We start from the raw sequence: 21085 nt of genomic DNA, 5'->3' as shown, positions 1-21085 counted from the left end.
AGAGTTGCCACATGGCCTTGGTGCGGAAGGGCCCTCCCCGATCCATCAAGATTTCGCTCGTGAGTCCCACATTGCGAACAGCTTGGACAATGCCCAGATCATCCCTGGGGTCGTCTGCATGGTCCTCAGCAGGATGACCTCTGGGAACCGTGTGGCTTAGTCCATGATCACCAGGGTGAATTGGTGGCCCTGGGGTGTGCACGGCAGCGGGCCAATAAAGTCCATTGCTATTCGCTGGAAGGGCGTCTCTATCACTGGCAGCGGGGAGAGAGGGGCCCTTGGCGGGCACCGCGTGGCCACCCACTGACATGTGGGGCACGAGCGACAGTGGGCCTTCATGTCCGCGTTCACTGAGGGCCAGAAGAACCGCTCCAGGATCTTCCTCAGGGTCTTATGGTGTCCCAGGTGCCCTGCCCATGCATGCTCATGGGCCATGTGGAGGACTTCTGTCCGGTAGGCTGCCGGCACTAACAGTTGGCGGACCTCTCCTTGACCACTTGGGGCGCGGGACATGCGGACCCATACCTCCCTGCTTCTCAATGCAGGGGAGACGCTGGGCCTTTCGTTCATCCCGCACCTGCTCCTCTTCCTGTGCAGCGGATTCCCGCAAGCGCTGTAGGGACTCATTCGATCCTTGGGCGGTGTGGAACGTGCAGTGTGGAGGGGGTCCCGCTGGGTCCTCAGCAGGGAGCTCTGCCGCAGGCCCGGTGCTGGGCTCTTCACCCGGGTTGGCTTCCTCCTCGACTTGCAGAGCCGCGGTGACTTGTGGGCTTGCCAGCCCCTGTACGGCTTCTCGGAGCAATCTAGAGAACTCTGGGGCATCTCTTCCCAGCAACATTGGGTGGGGTAAGTGGGCTACCTTGGCGACTTCCATGCGGTGGGCCACCCCCAGGTACTCCACTGTGAACTAGACAAGGGGCCACGCCTGGGCATGGCCCATCACACATACCACCAGGGACCAGCGATGCACCGGGGTGCCGGGTGGGACGAGTTGGGCATGGATCATTGAGATTGAGCTTCCCGAATCCAGCAGCGCCTGCAGGCTCTGACGGTATACCCTCACTGAGGTGCATAGGCTCGGCACCCCGTTGAGAGACGAGGTGGCCGGTGGGTTGACTTCCCACGCCAATGCCCATTCCGCCAGCAAGGAAGCTGTGGGCGCCCAGGCTTGCATCCGCTGCTCTACCTCCTGTGCCAGCTCCATCCGAGCCATTTGGTAGGCAGCCACCAGCTTCCTCCACATCTCATTCAGGTGATCCTCTAGCCACAGTCCGAATTCAGCCCGGCCTATGGTACTGGGACACACCCCTTTGGCCGGTATCTGTGGCTGAACGAACTCCCCTGTACAGGCCACCAACTTGTCAGGGCTTGTGCGGCCGCCACTGGGCAGGGTGCTGGGCGGTCTGCTCCTGACGTCAAAGGGGTGCCAGGGATGCTGCAGGACCCTGCTCTGTGGAAGGAGGGGCGGTATACATCACCCAGACTCCCTCTCAATCCACTCGCTGGCCTGCTCAACCTGTGCCACTCACCCCCTTTGATCTCTGCCATCTCCTCCTCCATCCACTCTCCTCCTTACCTTCGCTCTTGCTCTGCTCCACTCCATTACTCCTACTCAAACCCACCACCCCAGAGCTCTTCCCAGCCATCCTTTATAGGGCTTCCTTTCTCCGCCCCCCCTTCTTCCAGCCTGGTTCTGGGCTGCCCCAAGTAGTTGCAGCTGGGGTAGCTGATCTGGCTCCACTGACCAGCACCAGCTGTGTCTTGTTGCCTGGCTGTCAAGCCTCCCTGATTCTGCTGATTGCCGAAGGCAGGTCCAGCTGCAGCCCCTTGGCTGGCTGCCCAGCTCCTCCCCCAGAATGCCTGTGGCAGCTCCACCTGGAGTTGCTTGGCTCCTGGCACTCCCTGAGCCTGGCTATTGCCTTCTAGCTGGTGTATAGGCTGGGGCGTGGCTCTGAGCTGTTGGGGCTGCTTCTCCTCATCAGGTAAGGGCTCTGCTTGGACAGCTGCTGGGTCCCTATTTCCCCTGACCTTGCCTTTTCCCTCTACTTTGCCCAGCCCCCTGCCTTCTCCCTGGAGGGTGGGGCTAGCTGGCCTTGCCCTGCCCCTTCTAGCCCCCTGGGGCCTTGGACCTTTGCCCCTTTCCCTTGGCATAGGCAGGTTCTGGCTCTGATGGCTGGCTGGGGCAGTAGGGCCACTGCCTCCCGACTGTCTCCCACTGCTTCCTCCTGGCGAGGCCGGTTGCTGTGCCTCAGACCCCGGACAGTCAGGACACATCAAGAACTGTGAATAGAAAATTTCAGATCAGAAGATAGATCTTCCAGGCACGCTTGATAACCAGTGTGACTCTCTGTAGATAGTAAGTACCAGTTGTATGTCAAGGGCTGGGAAGGAGACAACTACCACCATTCTTGCATTTTTCAAGCTTCACATGATTATTAAAAGTGTTGCTTATCAAAATGAGGGGCTATTTGACTGGTAATTATGACATTTCTATGGTTACTATAAAATATTAAACAGTAATGACACCATTCTTAAATTTTACCACTTTTTGTGCTGTTCCATTGTGAATATTACAAAAAGCAAGTCTTGAAATCTCAGCATCTTTTTCCTCCCTCTTAGAACTAGGGTTGCCAATTCCAGCTTGAGAAATTCCTGGAGATTTCCAAGGATAATGGAGTTTGGAGAGGGTGAAAACTCAGCAGGGATGTGATGTCAATCTAGGACTTGACTTTCTCCTAGACTCAATGGTACACCATACAGCCCACCCTCCAAAGCTGCTTCTTCCTCCAGGAGAACTGCTCCCTGCAGTCTGGAGATCAGTTGTAGTTCTGGAAGAATTCTAAGCCCTGCCTTGGGGTTGATAACCCAACTTGGAAAGAGATCTGTTTTCTCATCGTAAAAGACTCCAACCATGATTCAACCGTTTGGCACACTCAAGAGTCATAAGGGATCAACCTTAACAAGTTTAAAAGTACACAAGTCTCAATGCAAAATAAATATGTATTAAGTGTCAGCTATTTTTGATGTAGTTTTAGAAAAGGGATGAGGGCCGGGAAATCATTCTCTCAGATATTTTACTCTATCTAAAAGAGAAGTCTCAATGCAACAAAGGGGATTGGGTTACTGAAAAAAGAACAAGTGGAAGAGAGAGGATGACACAGAGATACATTTGCCTGAATCACGAGATCACTTTTAATGTCTTGATGCTATTGGCTATGATAAACAAAGCAAGCACTGCCAGCAAAGAAATTATGTATGTTCAGATTCAACCTTTGCAGTTCAAAATCTTTCCTTCTGTAGTCAAAACCCACAGCAGGCCCAGGTCATAGGATATGTGTTTTATCCGTCCAAGGTCATTGCTCAGATGTACCCATGCGGTTCCAATGGGATTGGCGGCAGTGATTCCAGCCCTGCAAGAAAATATAACAGGAATATTCTAAGGATTAATATCTCTGCTTTGTATCTATGGGATGAAATTTTTGAATTATGTCATAAATATGTGCAAGTATTATGGACAATGTTTTTTTTTTTAAAAAACTGCTAGAGACAAGTTCCATGAGAAAACAGAGATGCTAAAGTTATTTACCTCTACCTGTGGAACGACCTGCCTTGATGAGGCCAGGAGGGCCCCCACTGTCTTAGCTTTCCACAGACAATGCAAAACCAAATTATTCAAAAAGGCTTTCTACTCAGATAGGAGGGCAGAATTGTAGGGAGGGGGGTCTTAAATGCTTCACTAATGATTTATGAACTTTACTACTATGTTATATTGGATTCCTGCTAATGCTATATCTTTGTAAACTTGTATCTGTTTACCCTATAGCATTATTTATGGAAGTGCTCTTAATATTAAATGTACTAATCTCACACTGTGTAATCCACTGTGGCTCTCAGTGAGAAAGGCAGACTATAAATGATATCACTAGGGGTGTGCAAGCCAAAAATTTTCGGCTATAGCCGAAAGTAGAAAGCCGAAAGAAGATTCTCTATCGTTAAAGCCGAAAGCCGAAACAAGAATCTCTTTCGGCTTTCGGCTTTCGGGATTCTTTCGGGATTCTTTCGGCATTATTTCGGCTTTTTTCTATGGGAAAATGCCTCCGTCTTCCAGGACGCCTGGAGGAGGCATTTTCCCACCGAATAAGCCCAAAATTGGTGGGGACCTTCCTCTAACCCTTCTCTAACAACCACCCAAGTTTCAGACAGATTGAACTTTGGGGGGCCATGTTATGGCCCCCCAAAGCAGGTCCCCCCATCCTCCCATAAGAAAGCGAAGGAGCAGCATAATGTTAGCATGCTGCTGCTCATCTTTCTTCATTATTTCCTATGGGGGAAAAATGAAGAGGCAGGCTTCCTTTGCCAGGGGTGGCATTTTGCATGCAAAATGCCCCCTTACCCTCAGGGGCCCTTCTCCCACCCCTCCTCCCACCCCCCACCAAGGCTCAGCCTGCTCCCACTTGGGGGGGGCCATTTCATGGCCTCCCCAAGTAGGTGCTCTAATCTCTACCACTGACAGCTGGGGGAGGCTTGTGTTGCCAGGGGTGGCATTTTGCATGCAAAATGCCCCCCAACCCTCTGGGGCCCTTCTCCCACCCCTCCTCCCACCCCCCACCAAGGCTCAGCCTGCTCCCACTTGGGGGGGCCATTTCATGGCCTCCCCAAGTAGGTGCTCTGCTCTCATCTCTACCACTGACAGCTGGGGGAGGCTTGTCTTGCCAGGGGTGGCATTTTGCATGCAAAATGCCCCCCAGCCCTCTGGGGCCCTTCTCCCACCCTTCCTCCCACCCCCCACCAAGGCTCAGACTGCTCCCACTTGGGGGGGGGGGCCATTTCATGGCCTCCCCAAGTAGGTCCTCTCAGCCCCTAAAGTCCACCCCTTACAGCCCCACACAAACCCAATTCCCCCCCAGCTGCCACACACAGACCCAAATCCCCACATTAGCCCCTCACAGACCCAAATCCACCCCCACCTGCCCCACACCCATAACCCCAGGAACAGGCTGGCAAAGGCCAGCCCTCTCCCTTTGTTCCCTATGCTGGGAACTTCTAAACTCTCTTTCCCTGGGCAATTCTGCACAGCCCAGGGGTGCCACAATGGTGGGCACACTTCTGAGTGCCAGCTGGTCCCTGTGAAAGAGCACCTGAACCACAGACACCCTCCCTCAAATTCCCCCACCACCTACAGAGATGTCTGGCCAGCCAGCCCCATTGTTCCCTATGATGGGAACCAACTGCACAACAAAGAATAAAACAAGAACAACACAAAATAAAGTTTAAAATTTTTTTTTCTCCCTTCCAAAGTACAAGTAGGCAAAGCATTATGACACATTACACCAGCAGTCCCCCACACAGAAAAATAACACAACTCACTTAACATCAGAGAATCACAAAACACGATTCCTGTCAAAAACACTTTATTTCTTGAACAGCTTTAGGTTACACAGCAGGGGGGAACACCAAAGGGCATGGCAGCACTATCTTACACAAAAATAACACAACTCACTTAACATCAGAGAATCACAAAAGCACAATTCCTGTCAAAAACACTTTATTTCTTGAACAGCTTTAGGCTACACAGCAGCGGGGGAACACCAAAGGGCATGGAAGCAGTATCTTACACAAAAATAACACAACTCACTTCACATTAAAGAATCACCCCAAAAAATTGCTGTCAAAAGCACTTTATTTCTGTAACTGCTTTAGGTTACACAGTAGGAAGGCACCACAGAGCAGGAAAGCAGTGTACTACACAAAAATAACACAACTCACTTCACATCAGAGAATCACACAAACACAATTGCTGTCAAAAACGGTGAAGTGGGTTGTATTATTTTTTGTAGTACATTGCTATCATGTCCTGTTGTGTCCTCCTACTGTGTAACCTAAAGCTGTTCAAGAAATAAAGTGTTTTTGCCAGGAATTGTGTTTTTGTGATTCTCTGATGTTAAGTGAGTTGTGTTATTTTTGTGTAAGATAGTGCTGCCATGCCCTTTGGTGTTCCCCCCTGCTATGTAACCTAAAGCTGTTCAAGAAATAAAGTGTTTTTGACAGGAATTGTGCTTTGTGATTCTCTGATGTTAAGTGAGTTGTGTTATTTTTGTGTAAGATAGTGCTGCCATGCCCTTTGGTGTTCCCCCCTGCTGTGTAACCTAAAGCTGTTCAAGACATAAAGTGTTTTTGACAGGAATCATGCTTTGTGATTCTCTGATGTTAAGTGAGTTGTGTTATTTTTCTGTGTGGGGGACTGCTGGTGTAATGTGTCATAATGCTTTGCCTACTTGTACTTTGGAAGGGAGAAAAAAAATTTTAAACTTTATTTTGTGTTGTTCTTGTTTTATTCTTTGTTGTGCAGTTGGTTCCCATCATAGGGAACAATGGGGCTGGCTGGCCAGCCATCTCTGTAGGTGGTGGGGGAATTTGAGGGAGGGTGTCTGTGGTTCAGGTGCTCTTTCACAGGGACCAGCTGGCACTCAGAAGTGTGCCCACCATTGTGGCACCCCTGGGCTGTGCAGAATTGCCCAGGGAAAGAGAGTTTAGAAGTTCCCAGCATAGGGAACAAAGGGAGAGGGCTGGCCTTTGCCAGCCTGTTCCTGGGGTTATGGGTGTGGGGCAGGTGGGGGTGGATTTGGGTCTGTGAGGGGCTAATGTGGGGATTTGGGTCTGTGTGTGGCAGCTGGGGGGGAATTGGGTTTGTGTGGGGCTGTAAGGGGTGGACTTTAGGGGCTGAGAGGACCTACTTGGGGAGGCCATGAAATGCCCCCCCCAAGTGGGAGCAGTCTGAGCCTTGGTGGGGGGTGGGAGGAAGGGTGGGAGAAGGGCCCCAGAGGGCTGGGGGGCATTTTGCATGCAAAATGCCACCCCTGGCAAGACAAGCCTTCCCCAGCTGTCAGTGGTAGAGAAAAGAGCACCTACTTGGGGAGGCCATGAAATGCCCCCCCCAAGTGGGAGCAGTCTGAGCCTGGGTGGGGGGTGGGGGAAGGGTGGGAGAAGGGCCCCTGAGGGCTGGGGGGCATTTTGCATGCAAAATGCCACCCCTGGCAACACAAGCCTCCCCCAGCTGTCAGTGGTAGAGATTAGAGCACCTACTTGGGGAGGCCATGAAATGGCCCCCCCCAAGTGGGAGCAGGCTGAGCCTTGGTGGGGGGTGGGAGGAGGGGTGGGAGAAGGGCCCCTGAGGGTGAGGGGGCATTTTGCATGCAAAATGCCACCCCTGGCAAAGGAAGCCTGCTTCTTCATTTTTTCCCCATAGGAAATAATGAAGAAGATGAGTAGCAGCATGCTAACAATATGCTGCTCCTTCGCTTTCTTATGGGAGGATGGGGGGACCTGCTTTGGGGGGCCATAACATGGCCCCCCAAAGTCCAATCTGTCTGAAACTTGGGTGGTTGTTAGAGAAGGGTTTGAGGAAGGTCCCCACCAATTTTGGGCTTATTCGGTGGGAAAATGCCTCCCCCAGACGTCCGGGAAGACGGAGGCATTTTCCCATTGAAAAGCCGAAAGAAAGCCGAAAGAATCCCGAAACGTTTCGGCTTTTTTCTTTCGGCTACCCGAAACGTTTCGGCATTCCCCGAAACGTTTCGGCATTCCCCGAAAGAAGCCGAAACACTTTTGTTTCGGCATTCTTTCGGCATTCTGAATGCCGAAACGCACATCCCTAGATATCACTCACTCACTCAATCAATCAATTTAGGACTTGAAGTAAACACCTTGCTAGTTTATGTGTCAATTACATTTGTATCCAGGATTTTAAGGGTGTCTGGTAAAAACTGGCATTAGAATGTCCATTTGAAATCCAGGAGTCAGGGAGATGGGTGACTGTGGTTAATTACCAGCTGGTTATAAAGTGTAAATTAGGATGCTTACAAAAAGAGAACATGGCCTGGTCTTCAGCATAACCCTTTTGAACTCCGGGCTCTAACTGCCACCCACCCATTCCTACTACTTGTCTTTCATCTGCTTTCCTCCATCTACTATCATCCCTCTCCCCTCTCAACAGAAGACCCACGAATGTGAGCACTGCTGGTGTCTGACTGTCCATTTCCCAGCTCTTCATCATGCGATTAACTCTTTAGGTTCTTACTCATTAGGCAGTAGAAAACTAGACTAGATGAATGGAAAATCCATAATTTTTAAAAGCAACCAAAGGGCCCCCAAACCAGGATAGGGATGTGGCACATGGGAAAGGGTATTAACCTGTAGTCTTCCCAAGCCTTCCAAATGCAATTTGGAACTGCTACTTGTTGCGTGGAGGAAAACCTCAAGCACCAAACCTCATATTGACGTTGCTGGAGGACCTGCAGGGAGGCCCTGACTCCAATTTCTCTGGGCTTGTGTAGCTTAGCAGTACTGTTGTCCCGATTGCAGACTCACACTGGCAGCAGGCAAGGGACAACTCCCAAGTTGTCTGAGCAGGGCAAAGCACAGTTCCAGAGTTCAGGCACCAATTGGGCAACACTCACAGCTTCAAATCCACATGAACAGGCCAAGGTCAGAGACAAGAGAATCAGTTCCAAACACAGCAGCAAAGTCAGTAGTAAGCAGACACATTGCTTCCACACAGCCACTCCCTTTTCGGCTGCTTTTAACCCTCACAGTGCTCAGCTGCTTGTGCGATAGCATGCACCTGCCGGCTGTCTCAGTCCTGCTCCTGCAAGCACTCATCATCACTAATGATGCTGGGCCAGTGCAGTGCTGCTAGCCTGGCACTGAGCCTTCTGGCTTGGAGGGCTCTCCTAGCCCTCCTCTGACGGCGCTCCCAAGGCTCTGGTGATGAAGGGGGAGAGCTGGCCTGCACCTGGCTCTCTGCTGCTGGCCCAGGGCTGGGAAGCTGAGGGGGAGAGCTGGCTGATGCCTGGCTCTCTGCTGCTGGCCCAGGGCTGGGAAGCTGAGGAACTGATGTGCTGGGACGTGGCTGTGGATCTATATCTGAGCCTTCATAGGCTGCCTCCTCTTGCAGTGCCTCTACCACTGGCTGTGGATCTGGGTCAGGTTTGCCAGCTGCCTCTCCCTCAGAAGAGTCCTCTGAGTCTCTCTGCTCTGCTAGGCCAGGTTGGTCCATGGCAACTGTGCAGTAGCTAGGAGTGGCTGGGAGCAGGAGAGGAAGACGAGCCACATGTGGATGATGAGTGAGGCTAACTGTATTGCTGTTGCTGAAAAAATGTTGAATTTCTTCCTGTTCATGTCTCTGTGAGGTTGTTGCCGGGGGTGGGGGGCATGTCACATGGAGGGTCAACCTTGCTATGGAACCCTACCCTACCCATACCGCAAACAGCCCAGCCAGAGGCACAACAAAAGCTTTTCTCAATCTGTGACTATTCCATTCTGTACCTGCGATAAATATTTCCATCCCTGTTCACTCCATACACATCTCCTTCTGTCCCAACTTCAATCATGGAAAGTGCACCAGGAACATTCTGCCAACTGGATCCGGCACAGGAATCTGGGGTGACACCATGCCGGTAATAGATGGCGTCAGCTGAGTTAACTCCCCAACAGCCCAGCCGCCCACAGGAGTAGTATTTGAGTTTTCCTTCAATGTGGATCCAGGGCAGTGTTGAGCCACCATCAGCAGAGATGGCTGATGACTTGGGCAGGCAATAGATGTCATCATTCATGTTGACTCCAACGATGAACTGGCTTCCACCTGCATCAATCTGTTTGAGCAAACCTGAAAAGAGCAGAAGGATCTGAATCTATGGGACATGACTCGAAACCAGCAAAACAGAACTGAATTAAGTTTGTTCCCAACATATCTCTCCCTCCAATATGGTGAAGTGGTTGAGAGTGCCCTCAAGTCATAGCTGACTTATGGCAACCCTTGGTGGTGTTTTCATGGCAAGAGACTAACAGAGGTGGTTTGCCATTGCCTATCTCTGAAACCGTGGTCTTTATTGGAGGTCTCCCATATCAATTACTAACCAAAGCCAACCCTGCTTGGCTTCTAAGATCTGACAAGATCAGGCTCACCTAGGCTATCCAGGTTAGGGTTCTCCCCATATAAAGTCTGACAAATATATACTCCAGACAAGTCTCTGACTACATGAGGATTTGCTAAATATTGAAATATGTGTTCGACATCCTACAATATTTATTTTCCATATATCACAGCATTTGATAGTTGATGCATGCACATTTATTTATTTACGGAATGCAGTCTTTTGCATCATTCTGGGCTCAAGATAGATCATGATTTGAATTTTTAAATCTAAAAATAAATTTTGGCACATTAAACATTTGCTTGTATAGCTCTCCAACAAAGATATAACCAAATTCTAGATTAAGAAGAAATCAAATTAGGGATTAGAATAATGGGTACATTTAGGTTGGCATACTCCAAGAGGTTTCATTATTTTACTCACATGTAAGCAATGGCAAAACATCTCTGTTAGTCTCTTGCCATGAAAATCCCGCCAGGGGTTGCCATAAGTCAGCTATGACTTGACGGCACTCTCCACCACCACCACCAATCAAAATCTGGTGTGTCCAGACAATCACATAAACTGATATAATCTACATGGGAGAGGTGAGCACACAGGAAATCTAATATACTGACAGATCATACAATCAGAAAGTGCTCTTTATTCGTCTTTAAGCCAGGCTTACTTCCAGGTCAAAAGCCCAGCTGGCAAAAATAATGGAGGAACGATTTGCAATAAAATTATTCTCAATAAAATGGGGCATAGTGGAGGAGCATTTTCAATAGAGTATAAACAGAGGGGAAGGATTATACTTCCCCTCCAGCGTTCCAGTTCTCCCTGCATATACAATGCTTACTTACAAGGAAAATATAGGGTTGTGGTTTTTCTGACTTAACCTCACTGTGAAAGAAGCAGAAATAAGTGCATGATTTATATGGGTGGATGACTTTACTTTAAAGGGAATTCCAGAGCCAGTATGGTGTAGTGGCTTGAGTGACAGACTAGGATCTGGGTGACTCAGGTTCGAATCCCCGCTCTGCCACGGAAACTTGCTGAGTGATCTTGGCCACTAACAAACTGTCATCCTAGCTGGCCTCACAGAATTGTTGTGAGTATAAAATGGAGAGAAGGAAAATGATGTAAGCAACTTTGGGTCCCCAGTGGGGAGAAATGTAGGGTTCAAATGAAATAGAAGAAAATAAATAAAAGTAAAATTCCTTCTTCTGCATCCATCTCTATCTTTATTTCTCCTCCTTTGACAGACACACACACATACAAAACAAACTGAGTGGACTTAAAATACCTGTCACATGCCTCCAGTTGCCACCCACCAATCTATAGATGTTGTGATTTGAGTTCACACCCCAGATGCCATCAAGACCGACTGTGACGTGGGACAATGCGCCTGGTAACTGGGTCCATGTGCTTCCATACAAAGTATAAATACCGCCTGCACTGTTCACACCAAAGACTTGTCCATTGCTGGCATCAATCTGTGTCAGCGCTCCTGGCACTTCAGTACACGTCAGAGCTGGGGGGTGGGGAAATGGAAGGGAAAATATCATAAGCATCGATTTATGAACAAATGAGGAGACACTAGAAATTACGGAAAGGACTGAGTGGATGCTGGCATATGGACACCACCATCTCATTGAGACACCACAGCAGGCTATGTAGATTTCTACTGTGCTTCCTTTTCTTTGCATTTTTCATCATTGGTGAAGTGATTAGCACTTCAGATTAGTATTTAGAAGAGCCAGGTTCAAATCCCCACTCTGTCATGGAAGCCTTACACAAGTGTTGTGATGATAAAACGGAGAAGACAAGAACAATGTAAGCTGCTTTGGGACCCTATCAGGGAAGAAAAACACAATGCAAGCTACGGTGGAAGAAAGTTGAGCTATACATTTCTTAATTCAATATATTATACCCCAACTTTTGATAAATTGATCTTGAAGGCTGCTTAGAAAGCTCAAAACAGGAGAAGCTTAATCTTGAATGTGGCTCGTTGCTAAATGAAGTGAATCATAATAAAAAAAAAAGTTGCAAAAACATAATGAACATTTGTTTTTAAAATGTTATGCAGGGCTGCTTCCACACAAGGATGATTCTCCATGTAGCTCTTGTTGCTGCTGCAAATGCAAAAGCATCCATGGTGACAACAGAGCATCCTCGCATAAGTTCCACCCTTACTTTCCGTGCTTCGGCCTTCAGTGGCTGCCATTTTCTACTCTGCAACCAAAGGGCTCTTTTTCAAGCTTAATAAAAATCAGTAAGAGCTATAGTGCTATAGCTTTATAACACTTTAAGAATCTGTTGTGAAAGTCTCTAGTAATTTTGATTGTAGTGTTATAAGGTGAAATGTGCAGCCAGGATCTTTCCTCATATAACTAAAAGGGCTAGAGACTTAATTTTTTTTTAGAAAAGTGAAGACTAGGAGCTAGTACGTTGTTGCAACAGGTGGTATAACACCATAGTACTGTTAGTTGCTGTTAATTAGTACTGTTAATTAGCTGTTACTAATTTTTTTAAAAGCCCTTTCGTGGAGGGGAAAATGGTCATTGCAGGGACTGAGGTAAGGAAAATGGTGTTGCTGTAGGGTGGACCTGAAAAAATGCACATCCTCCCATCTATGTGATGTCCAAAGGTGCTTTGCCTACGTGGTTGTATCAAACCAGGGATGGGAAAGATCACAGCAAACTGCAGGAAACACACACAAGAGGATAAATAGAAGATGACATATAATGTGGATGCTGCCAGAAACCGTTGAAAGGCAGACAAGAAAGAGTAAAACCTCCATGTGAAAACAGTCCAGATATCAGTTGCTGTACAAACATAGCACACAGTTCAACTAACTCTTGAAAAAAAAACCTATGGATCTATGTACGCAATATTCTATTCTCAGATCTGTCTCCAAGCTCTATCAAGCAGACATGCAGTGGGAATAATTCTCAGATATTTCAGAGGGGACCCTATATGGATCAGGATTGTAGTGTGTGGTTGAAGGTCAGAGGAAAATCACTTCTTCCATTTGTAATTAATTGATTCAATCCCCAATAATTTTTTAAGCTATGAAGAGGTATTTCAACTTAAAGTAGCCTAGAATGAGGTAGTATGTGTTACATTAGGGAGAGAGATGTGTGTCTGACCCAGGCTTACCATCGGCACTACCATTACCCAGTGCTACTCATCTGGCCAGCAGGAGAAAAACATGGCAGGAAATGGGGGGTAGGGATGTCAGCAGCATCTCAACATGGTGATGTCACTCCCTGTGTCCCAAAAGTGATGTCTGCCCATAGCATTGCCAGGTGTCCCATTTTCACCCAAACAGTCCAGTATTCTCTTGAACTGACTGATGGAAATGGAATGAAAATACTAGACACGCACTGCCTTCTCCCCACTGTGCTTCTAGCAGCCAGCCTTTGCAGCTGGCTGCTGCTGCTGGAGAAAGTAAGCAAGCACAACCCTCAAGGAGAATGGGGGTTCATGCGCTGCCTCCCTGCCCTCCCCCCATGTGAAACATAAGAACACTCCAGCAAGAACCACTCCCAGAAGTGACGCCATGGCATGAGTGCTGCAAAGATCTATTCTCAGATTAATTGTGTGTGTGTTTGAGGAGGGGGGGATGCGTCCAGTATTTTAGATAGAACCATCTGGCAACCCTGTCAGCACATCACTGGGGGATGCTGGGGATGGTTTTGCTCAAATACTAGATTGTTCCCCACCAACGCACTGATGTCAGTTCCTGTTGCACAGATGTGACATCAGTATATCACTGGCGACATGGTGACATCACCAGCGTGCCCCTAGTCTCTCTCTAATCCAACCCCACTTCCCTTCACTGAAGTCTGATATGGGGGGAGAGAGAGAGAGAGATTAAAACACAAACACACATCCCGCTCTGTGCTGCTTCAGTATTAGGCTATATAAGCATTTTTTCTGCATAAAATAAAATAGTGCTATAGGGCAACTGCTAGATTGATGAGATTTTGAAGTAGAGAAGAGAACCCAGCACCACTTCCTGATTGTTAGTTCACTTTCCCATAATCCCTTTTGAGCCTCAGCTTCCCACTGGTCCAAATAGATATACACGCATAGCTTCTCAGCTGTTCTTTGGCTTTTCCATCAGATTTTCTAAATGATATTCTTTGCAGATGACTCCACTTAAGCCCATATGAAAATTGTATCCCTGCTAATTAAGCTATCCCTCAATGCTGAGAGGCTGTTAATGTTTAAAAAAGCAATCTGGGCTCCTCATTCTTGAAAGAAGTGAAGGGATTATACATTGTCCCTTGTGCCTGGCCTCAGGTTACAGAAGGGACATATTGTAGAGAGAGGTCAGGACCTGTACATCCCACCTTTCTGTTCTACTGATGCTATCCCTCTGATATGTAGATTGCAAGTCTCAGGAAAACTTCCTTCGGTTTTCTACCTTCCTTACCTGCATGCACATGAGGAAGTGCCACTTGGAGGCAAGTAGGGCTCTCAAGTAGTGATGCAGAGAGCTCATAAGTCATCTCCAAAATGAGGAATGCAAAGTATCACTCCAGCACGTTTTTTCCCGTGCAGAAGGAATGAGATCATGGACAAACCTCCTAAAAACTGTGTCTCAAAGAGTCTCTCAACACAGGACATCTTACATGGGGACGCTCAAGTGTAGGGAGACACAATGTTAGCCGGAAGTGTAGCTTTAAAAGACAGACCCAGTAGAAATTGCTCCTCAGAGGGTTTGTTAATTTCATCTTCTCTTCCCCAAAGGCTCTGTCAATTTCACCTCCCCTTTTAGGAGGCAAAGATAAAAATTTAATTTAATGTAATTTATTGGATTTATACTCCGCCCTCCTCACATCAGCAGGCTCAGGGCGGATAACAACACATTTTAAAACATATTTAACTATTATTAAAATCTTATATATATATATATATATACACACACACACATATACATACATACAGAGCAAAGAATCAAGGCGGCACATAATTTGATTTGGACGTTCCATACAGCAGTTCTTCCCAGTACAAAAATATAAAAAGATGGACAACGACATTGCATGGGAGGGCATATGGTTTAAACCCTCCCCCCGCCTGGGGGGGGCACTGCCTAGTATCAACCATATGCCCGGTGGAACAACTCTGTCTTACAGGCCTGGCGAAATATTAACAAGTCTTGCCAGGCCCTGGACTCATGAGACAGAGCGTTCCACCAGGCTGGGGCCAGGACCAAGAAGGCCCTGGCCCTGGTCGACACCAGGCAGGCCTCTCTAGGGCCAGGGACCTTTAATAGATGTTTATTACACAAGCGAAGGGTCCTTGGGCTCATAACAACTAACAAACCCTCTGAGGAGTGATCTCCACTGGCTCTGTCTTTTAAAACTATGCTTCCCGGCTAACATTGCGTCTCCCTACACTTGAGTGTCCCGGTGTAAGATGTCTTATGTAGAGAAACCAAACAACACTCTCTAACTATAGGCCTATTAGTCTTCTCTCCATAATGGGCAAGTTATATTTTAAGCATTTATTATCTAAGCTCAGCTCCTGGGTGTCTCAGCAGAGAATTTTAGGTCAGGAATAGTGGGGCTTTTGTAAAGGACAGTCAACACTGGATCACTGTACTACTCTATCTCATCTAATTAACAAATATGTAAAAAAGGAGTAACTCAAAACTATATGCTGTTTTCCTAGATTTCAAGGGAGCATTCGATTCAATTGATAGGGAACTCCTATGGGCCAAATTACACTATTTAAACATAGATAGGAGGCTACTTAACCTTATCAAAAAGCTGTATACAGCCACCACTTGCCAAATTAAATGTTCATTGGCAGGGGAACTAACACCCAAAATTCCAAGCAGGACTGTATATTAGCTCCTTTTCTCTTCAACCTGTTTCTCAATGAGCTCACCCCCTACCTAGCAGAAGTTGATTGCCATGATCCCAAACTGGGTGCCATACATATGCCCTTGTTACTTTTTGCCGATGATACTGTATTACTTTCCTGCTCTAGAGTAGGCCTAAAACGATCACTGAATAGATGCCTTATATTTTCCTCAACTAACAAACTGTTTTTGAATCATGAGAAATCAAAAATAATCGTTTTCTCTAAATCCAGGAAATTGTCCAAATGAGTAATTTGTGGGAAAAGAAACAGAACAGGTTAACCACTTCCAGTATCTGGGGATGCATTTCCAATATAATGTATCATGGTTTAACCATCGCAAATCAGCAATAAATATGGCCAACATCAGCACCTCTGCTATATCCCGTTTTTTTTACAACAGAGGAAACCAATTTGTACCAGCCGCGCTGAAAGTCTTTTAGGCCAACTATTATATGGCATCCCAGCATGGATAAGTGCATTTGATGGTGCTACAGAACGAGTGCAGGCCAGCTTCTTGCAGAAAATTATGGGCAGGCCACACTGTACACTTTATGCAGCCCTGTGTCTAGAAACTGGTCTAAATCTTGTGGAAACAAGAATGTGGCTCAGGGGACAGTAAAATACTGGCTACGCTTGCATTATACCGCAGAGGCAGGGAGCTTTATACAACAAATTCTCTTAGAGTCCAACATGTCTAATTGGCTAGCCTACATTGAAAGCCAGTTTAGTGTAGTGGTTAAGAGCGCGGGACTCTAGTCTGGAGAGCCGGGTTTGATTCCCCACTCCTCCACTTGAAGCCAGCTGGGTGACCTTGGGCTAGTCACAGTTCTCTGGAGCTTTCTCAGACCCACCCACCTCACGGGGTTTTTTGTTGTGGGGATAATAATGGCATACTTTGTAAACCGCTCTGAGAGGGCATTAAGTTGTCCTGAAGGGTGGTATAGAAATTGAATGTTGTTGTTGTTGTTGTTGTTGAAAAGAAAATAACTACCATAGGTCTATTCATTGATTTGTTATACTTACTTTCCTTTCCAGAGGCATACAAGGTAATCAAACATAGAATACTGGATATCGAACATCAAGAGTTATCTAGCCAAGCCAATAGAACCTGTTCCCCTCTAAGCTTTGAGATCCCCCTTAAGATTGGTGGCATGGCTTCTTATTTATCTTCCCTACAGGCACATCTTCACAGAGCCTTCTCCCTTGCAAGATTCAATCTGATGCCATCTTCAATCTTATTCAGCAGATATAATAAGATCCCATACGTAGACAGAGTTTGTCACTGCAATCACGGTAGTACTGAAAAAGTTTTGCATGTCCTGCTGTATTGCCAACTATATGCAGACTTGCGTCTTAAATATTTAGAAGCAAAATTAGTTCATATGAGGGGTTTCCTGGATCCCTTAAAGGTCTTTCACCTTCTGAATGACTCCTACCTAAAACGACTGAGAATGTAGCAATGTTTCTCTATATGGCTATAAAATTCTGTCAGGAGTGGTTCCAGAAGTAACTTTGCTTTTTCTATGTTTCTTGTACTGTGCCAACTGATGCCAATAAAGTCTAACTGAACTGAACTGAACTGTAGAGAGACTATTTGTGAGGAAGAACTGCTTTTGATTGGGATGGGGCTGGATTGCAGTGGACGGCTACCTCCCTCCAAACCTGCAAGATTTGCAGACTCCATTGGTTTGCTTTAGCAACATTAGCACAGATTAATGTCCCCTTCCTTTCTGTTTTCTGATAGCAATAACCTTTTGGAACTAAGCAGTTGTGAAAATACTGTGTTTTACACTCTAATTTTTGAACCTTACCTGGTACAATTTGTATTTGCTGTGTTTATAAGTATACAGAAAAGACTCAGATTTGATGACTGATGGGGACTTCTGGCTGAGCGTGATTAGAGTGTGTGTGATAACTGATGGATGTGGGGAAACTACCCCCTCTTCTTTCCAGGACATTCCAGGACATTGTGAAATATGGATACTGGTTTTGGAAAGGTACAGCTCCCTCACCCTCATCTCTCACTTGACAGAGGCTGAATTCATCTCATGCATATTTACTTAAAAGTAAGTCTCTTTAAATTTCATGAGACTTGTTCCCAAATAAGTGTGTACAGAGTTTAAGTAAACCTGTTTATAAATAGGTTACATCCACTGAAGCCAATAGTATATAGTATGACTTCACTAGCTAGTCTATTTATTTAATACAGGGGTGGAGAACCTTTTTTCTGCCAAGAGCCAATAGGGATAATTATAACATCATTTGTGGGTCAGACAAAATTATCAACTTAAAAATTAGCGCGCTATATTTGGTCAAACATTTAATTAACTCACCCTTAATGTGATGGCTGGAACTGCTTCTCTTTGGTCATTTTCTCTTCACATTGGCAAAAACTGGAGTGTCTGCTGGAAGCTACAAACTGACCTTCCCAATGTCCAATACCCACCAAATTTGCAGGGGACATAGTCCTCACTGTCCTCTATAGACCCCCCAAGTTTCAGAGAGATTGAACCCCAGAAAAGGCATGATCCATGGGTCTCTCCCTTTCCTCTCACTTTCTCTTCACAGTGGCAAAAACGGAAGTGTCTGCCAGCAGCTACTTTGAGGGGCTGGCCCTTTTCCTGGCTGGATGGGCCAGAATAGGAGCTCTCTAATTGGCAGGGACAGTGGCAAAAACTGGAGTGTCTGCTGGAAGCTACAAACTGACCTTCCCAATGTCCAATACCCACCAAGCGCACAAAGCAATAGGCACAGCCTGATTGGCCCACCAAGCGCACAAAGCAATAGGTACAGCTTGATTGCTTCCACGCCGCACATGTTGTGGCGCTGCTGCCAGGTCGGGCCGGGGGCACAAGTGCATGAAGCAATAGCCTGAATGCTTCTGCGCCGCGTGTCCCACGGCGCTGCTGCTGGCTTGGGCTGGGGGCACAAGCACACAAAGCAACAGGCACAGCCTGGTTGCTTCTGTGCTGCATGGCCTGTAGCGCTGGTGATGGGTCAGGCCGAGGGGTTGTCAGGGGCTGGCATGGGCCACAGCGCCTCCTTCAGAGAGCTGTGCTTGAGGCGGCTGCCAGCTCCACCTTAATGGACGCGCTGGCCCTGCGGGCCAGACTAAACAATTTCACGGGCCGTATCCGTCCCTTGGGCCAGACGTTCCCCACCCCTGATTTAATGAATAGCGAGGCACTTTTTATCTCTAAGGAAGCAAAAAGAATGTTGAGGAAATGGTATTATTATTTTCTTTTCTTATTTTGGAATATTCCATCCTCCATATCCTTTTGTGCACTTGGGTTATCTTTCTAATTGCAGAGGGGTAGATGTGTTAGTCTATTGTAACAAAACAAAACAAAAGTCCCATGGCACCTTAACAACAGTATTTATTCCAGCATGAGCTTTTATCCAGAAAATTACAGAAGAGAAGGGGAGTGAAAGGGGAAGAGGAAGAGGTAAGCAAAGACAGGCCTGGGGTCATAAATTAGGCGAGATTCACTGTGCCAGAGACTTGAACACCTTAGATTATTATACATAACAGGATGAATAATGAATATTTCTAATTTACCAGAGTGCATGACTGCTGGTGAATCACAGTGGAGGCCTTTACTGTAATGTAATGTAGATTGTTGTCTATAAATTTCCAATGTTACGTAATTTGTGGGAGGGTCCAACAATTTTTCATCAAGTATGTCCAGTATTTTTGTTGAATCCATCTGGCAACCTTAGTTTCTATGTAAAGGTCAATTTTGTGCTTACCTGAGATGATTCCGCACATGGACAACAGAAGGAGCAAACCCTCACGAAGCCCCCTCATCATGTTCAGGGGAAGTCTTAGCTCTTAGCTGGAAAGAAAAAAATTTAGACAGCGGCACTGAATGTTTTTCCCCTGAGAAACGTAGGCTGAAGCAGTTTCCAGACAAATCAAGCAATTGTGAAAAGCTCCTGCCTGCAGATGCAGTCAAAGTGGAGCCTATTTAAGCCCTTTATGTGAACATACTTCTGCTCTCTTGACCTACAGGTGAGGCTAAACAGTTCACACATCTTTCAGGGCTTGTGTGTTGAACCAAATGTCTATATTTAGACTTGGGGTGGGGATGAATTTGTAAGAACAACAAACAAGGAAGTTTCTTGGAGTTCTCAGAAATATAGAGCACTTAACAGCCGTGATGCAATTGTGGAATTAAAGGTTAGATATTTTTCTGTCAACTCTGACAATTAACAGACATTCTCCAAATAGGGCTGCCCACTCTGAGTCAAGAAATTCCTGGAGATTTGGAGATGAAGCTTGGTTTGGGTGGTGGAAGGACCTCATAGGGATATAAGGTGATATCCCCCCCTCTCCCACACCACCACCAAAGCAGCCATTTTCAACAGGGAACTGATCTTAGTAGGCTGGAGATCAATTGTAATCCCAGGGGATCTCCAGGCCTCACCTGGAGACTGGCAACCCTATCCCAGTTTTTAAAGGTATGCAAGTCTAAAGCTGTGGAGACCCTGGGGGGAAAACACACACAACTAGCTTCCTTACCCCCAAAGCCAAAATCTTTCAAATTTCCCTTTACATCCCTTTACCATCCCTGCCTTAGCATTTATTATTTATCGGTATTTAAAATATTTCCATTATTGCCTTTCCAGTTTCTGGCTGAAAGGGATTTCCAACAATATAAGTACACACACACACTCACTTTCTAGAAGTCCTGGCATTAACTTTTTTATGTATGAGTCATTTTTAAACAAGAGGTTTGAGGCAAAAAGTATCACTCTCAGAACCTCAATGTTGAATGCATTTACTGAATTCAATGCTGAAGTTTGTTACCCAGTAGAAAAGTGTAAACAGGGAAGGTAGAAGAAGTAAGGAAAAATATAATACTTGAGTCCTATGTGGTGGTTTAGATCTCAGGATTTCAGTTAAACAAGGCTGCCATTAGCTATTTATAGCACGTTTAGTTCTTTCCATCTTGCAAAGATAATAAGGATATGGCCTGAGCTTGGTTCTCTTGCAAACACTTCAACCCTGGACTTGAGAGAGGTTGAGGAACTATGGATTCTTGTGTACTCCCCACCCCTGGCTGAAACCTGGAGCCAACCATAGAAGTGAATGCTGGGAAGTCAGCTGAAGCTGACAACCACCAAGGGACACCAGGGGTTGCCTAACAACCGGCAATGTTGGAGGTGGAAAGAATTTGTCTGGGACCAATGGTAAGGTGAGCTGTGCCCTCATGGCATTTAGGGTGTCCAACAAGTCAAAGACTATGGGCCAAGCTACACATGACGAATGACACTTGAACAGCAAGTGTATT

The 21085-nt window shown here is 46.5% G+C and overlaps 1 protein-coding gene across 1 annotated transcript in view; it reads right to left on the bottom strand.

Annotated features, from left to right (window-relative positions):
- LOC129341750 (uncharacterized) overlaps positions 1-19783 on the bottom strand; it is a 30067-nt gene extending 10284 nt beyond the window's left edge. Inside the window, exons 1-4 of the mRNA XM_054997114.1 lie at positions 19542-19783; positions 11218-11445; positions 9325-9664; positions 3271-3410 (exon numbers count right to left, since the gene is read on the bottom strand). Of these exons, the coding sequence (XP_054853089.1) occupies positions 3271-3410; positions 9325-9664; positions 11218-11445; positions 19542-19602 (769 nt within the window). The 5' untranslated portion in view covers positions 19603-19783. The remainder of the gene's footprint in view (positions 1-3270; positions 3411-9324; positions 9665-11217; positions 11446-19541) is intronic.
- Between the last annotated feature and the right edge of the window lie 1302 nt (positions 19784-21085).

The sequence above is a fragment of the Eublepharis macularius genome, chromosome 13, assembly GCF_028583425.1.
Source record: "Eublepharis macularius isolate TG4126 chromosome 13, MPM_Emac_v1.0, whole genome shotgun sequence".
Classification (NCBI taxonomy): Eukaryota; Metazoa; Chordata; class Lepidosauria; order Squamata; family Eublepharidae; genus Eublepharis; species Eublepharis macularius.
Note: the sequence above shows the minus strand (reverse complement) of the source record. Positions and strands in the feature narration are given on the sequence as shown.